The sequence below is a fragment of the Empidonax traillii genome, unplaced genomic scaffold (assembly GCF_003031625.1).
Source record: "Empidonax traillii isolate 1590-97213 ecotype Southwest subspecies unplaced genomic scaffold, ASM303162v1 scaffold2889:size28835, whole genome shotgun sequence".
Lineage (NCBI taxonomy): Eukaryota > Metazoa > Chordata > Aves > Passeriformes > Tyrannidae > Empidonax > Empidonax traillii.
Window position 1 is genome coordinate 14,743 of NW_020958082.1, and position 4,156 is coordinate 18,898.

The window sequence follows — 4,156 nt, forward strand, 5'->3', positions numbered from 1 at the left end:
GACCCTGCCCGGGCCCATCCTCAGCTCCTTCCCACAGAACACCGCCGTGGGATCCTCCACCTCCGCTGCCGTTGGCAGCATCCTCAGCTGTGACGGAGTGCCCATCAACTCCGGGGGCTTTGACCTCTCCTGCATCACCAGATGCTACCCTCGCAGATGTGGGCCCTGCTAAAGCTGCTGGCAACGTCCTGGGGCAACAACCTGCAAGACCTCTGATCATGGGACTGGTGGGAGATAGAGCTTCAGGACATTGTATTTAAAGCTTAAAGCCATTGTTCCCTTCTTCTAGTCTCTCCTCTCCGTTTTTCCTTTGCTGTCTGTGTCTCCCCAACCCAGCCCACGGGACCTTTTGGTCTCCCTTCCTCTGCAGGGCAGGCAGATGGACACCCTGCACAAGCTCCACTACATCCTAGTGGCTGCTGTTGGTGCCCTCTGGGAGCCGCCTACTTTTCTTCTTTAGACTCAATAAAATTTTTTGTGCATCCAAGCCTGGCCTTCGGAGTCATCCTTTGTTTTCTCATAACTCTTCCTGTGTGCTCAAGGATTAAGGTGTAGAAGCAGTAGAGACTCCCTGCAGTGGATTTTCCTTTGTGAAAATCAACTTCACTGAGGGGCACAACAGCTTTCTTGGGGCAGTATTTCTTCTTCCCATGATGGGCTCTGCAGGGAACAGGACCAGTCTGGGCAGTTACACTGGAGGGATAATACTGGTACTAAGTCCAGGAAGGCACAGCCCAGCATGGATCCAAGCCCCATTGTACTCTGGGCCTGGGAAATCAACCCCTGGGTGCCCTTCCAAGCACAGCAGAACTTTCCCCTCCATATGTTACATAATCAATGCACCCTTCTGGGTACCTCTATCTCCCACCTGAGACAGAAGTCTGATCGGCTCTGTTGACTCCCTCCTTGGGACTTCTCGTTTCTCTTGATTTTTACAAAAGCCTTCTAGAGAAGAAGTTCAATTGCTTGAGTCCCTCTGCGTTATTCCCTGTCTCCAGTGTGTGTCTCTTTAGGTGGTCAGTTCTAGGAAACAAATAAGACAGCAGCCATTCACATTTCATTTTCTCCCTGGTATTGACATGTGTGTTCATCACTGGAAACCACATGGGCACTGTGCTGGTTTTAACACCAGCAGGAAATCAAACTCCAAATAAGCCACTCTCCCTCCTCCAAACCTTCTGGTAAAGGGAGGGACAAAAAGAAGAGACTATGGGATGAGATTACAAGTTACTAAAACCACAAAGCAATGGTCGAAAACTAACACAATAACAACGGCTCTATTAATAGCAAAAGTATAGAAAAAAAAAATGTTTTACCCACAAAAACAGTGTTCACCAGGAACAAAAACAATATGGCATACTGCGGGGAGGAAGAGGTTGAAAACAGAAGATTGCTGAGGAGAAAGAAAATAAGTTGTTTTTAGAATTGTTTTCACTCAAAGACCAACCATGCAGCTGGGAGTATTTTCCTAAGTATTTTCCTCTAATAACTAAAAGTATTTTCAGTATGGGAAGTTTTGTGTATTTTGCTTGATGTGGATTGTCTTCTGTCTGTTGAAAGAAATGGAACTCTTTCAAAAACAATAATAGAATGTTGTTAAAGACTTCAAAGTACTCTTTCCCATCTATCAATATATCAGTTCCCCGTAGGATGTGCCCACCCATCCCCAGACAAGGGCAATGTGGTGACTGTTCCCACATGCCTCCCCCCACAGCCATCAGGAAACAAAGGGAACACGGCACAGGAGCTCCCTGGGATGAGATGAGGTTTCCCACTGCCAGCCAGAGAACAACGAAAAGCATCAACAAACAAACAGAGTGGGATGAGTAGGGGCAGTGCAACTGCTCAGCTGGGCTCAGGAACAGGCAGTGCCTGTGCCACCTCTTCTATGGCTTCACCACCCTGCAGGTCCATCCAGGGCTCACTGCTGCTTGTTTTCTCCTACTGCTCAGCTGCCCTCCTTTTGGCTGGGTTCAGCTGGGTTTGGCAGGGCTCCTTTCCACGGACAGCCTGGCTGGGTTGGGGTTGCCCCTGCCGCTGGTTCCTCCCCTGCCAGAACCCTCCCCGCTGGTGCTGTCGGTTCAGCACTCTGGTTGATTTTGCTGCTGTCCCTTTCAGCACCAACGCCCACGGCCGTGCTGTCACCTTTCCTTGGAACCACATCCTCCAAAAAAACACGTAGGAACAGGGGATGGTCTGCTGGGGCTGATGCCAACAGTCCCTCGGCAGCAGACAGAGCGAGGGAAGAAGGTTCACTTCCAGTCCAGCACTTGCATTGTTTTCTCCCAAAACCATGACCCCACAGATGACGTGGGCAGTACAAAACGACAACCTGATCACACCCACACAGCGCCAAACTCCTTCCCCCTCTTGGTAGCCAGGACAAGCACACTGAAGGGCAGGGCTGTGAAGAAGGATGAGTAGTGGTGGGACAAATGGAAATGGGTTTAAACTGACAGATTTAACTTACATTTACATTAGATATCATGAAGAAATTCTTCCCTGTGAGGGTGGTGGGGCACTGACGCAGGTTGCCTGGAGCTGGATGGAACAATTCCATCCCTAGAAGTGTTCAAGGCCATATTGGACAGGGCCTGGAAAAACCTGGTGTAGCGGAAAGTGTCTCTGCCAATGGCGGGGGGCTGAGACAAAACGATTCAACCCAAACCATTCTGTGACACTATAACTCTATGATCTGTGGGCTGCCCATGGCAGGAACCATCTTCCTTTGGCTGCTGCTCTTGGGCACTGCTTTGGTCAAAGGTTTCAGTCAGGAAGACACTGATGGACAGACATCCATACATGGGAGGACTGTTTTCAATTAATACTGAAGCCAGAAGTCATTTGCACCAACTCAGCCCAAAGTTCTTTTCCGCTGCATAGCCTGAGAGTGGCTGATCCCAATCCCAAGGTGGGATTATCTCAGCCCTTCATGTCTGCACAGAGGCTTTGCCTGCCTGTGCTGAGGGACTGTAGGAGGTACATATCTCATCTGCCTGTGCTCCTGTGGGATGGGCATGGACCCCAGAGTGGGTAATGGAGGGGAGGAAAAGGTGGAGGAGATGAAGTTGTGGGATGTCCCCAGATACTGGTTTTTCCCTTCACCACTCCTACCACACTTTGTAGCCATGGTCTCCCTGAAGATCACTGGCTGGGGAGTATCCAGTTTTGTTTTCCTCAGCTCCAAGGAAAAAAAAAAACAACAATGCAGGGTATCCCACCCACTGCTTCTCCATCTTTTTCCCTGGTCAGACTGGAAGTGTTACCGCAGAAGGAATGACAAATCAGAGACCCATGTTTGAATGCACAAAAAGTTTAATGAGTATAAAGAGGAAAAGGAAGTGGCTCACAGAGAGCACCAGGAACAACTGCTAAGATGCAGTGGAACTCCTGCAGGATGTCCATTTACTGACCCTGCAGAGGGATGTCTCTCATGGGCTAGAGGGAGACATGGAGAGCAAAGGCAAGAGATGAAAGAGTAGAAAAAGGAAACATCATCCTGAAGCTCTAAACACAGTGTCCTGAAGCTCTATCTCCTGCCCAGCATCATGTTCTGAGGTCTTGCAGGTTTTTGACCCAGGACATTGCGAGGAGCTTTAGCAGGGACGGCATCTGGTGCCACAGTAGGGCCTGGTGATGCAGGAGAGGTCAAAGCCCCCGGAGTTGATGGGCACTCCCTCACAGCTGAGGATGCTGCCAACGGCAGCGGAGGTGGAGGATCCCACGGCGGTGTTCTGTGGGAAGGAGCTGAGGATGGGCCCGGGCAGGGTCACCACCACGGGGGAGGGCTGGATGACCACATGGGAGTCCTGGCACTGCCTGACACAGCACTCATTGCAGCTGTTGGCCAGCGGGGTGGGCCCGCAGGGCTGGCAGCAAGGGTTGCAGGGCTTGCAGCAAGACATGTCTTGTAGCTCAAAAGGGCACCTGGAAGGGAGGGCAGAGAAGCACAAAGCGGGCACACATGAGAAACAGCCCTGCACACAACCCCCCTGCAGCCAAGGCACCTCCTGCCCCACATCCCACTGCCCAGCCCAAAGCCCACCAGCCTCCTCAGCCAAGTGCCAGCCTCTCTCTGCACAACACCTTCTCTCCCCTTTCCTCTCCCAGCACCAGCAGCTCCCAGCCCTGGCCTAGCACAGCCCACATCAGCTGA

At 51.3% G+C, this 4,156-nt stretch overlaps 1 protein-coding gene across 1 annotated transcript in view; it reads right to left on the reverse strand.

Moving 5' to 3' along the window:
• Window positions 1–3,596: 3,596 nt before the first annotated feature.
• LOC114072275 (feather keratin Cos1-2) overlaps window positions 3,597–4,156 on the reverse strand; it is a 1,185-nt gene continuing 625 nt past the window's right edge. The window contains exon 2 of the mRNA XM_027910189.1: window positions 3,597–3,914. Coding sequence (XP_027765990.1) covers window positions 3,597–3,914 — 318 coding nt within the window. The remainder of the gene's footprint in view (window positions 3,915–4,156) is intronic.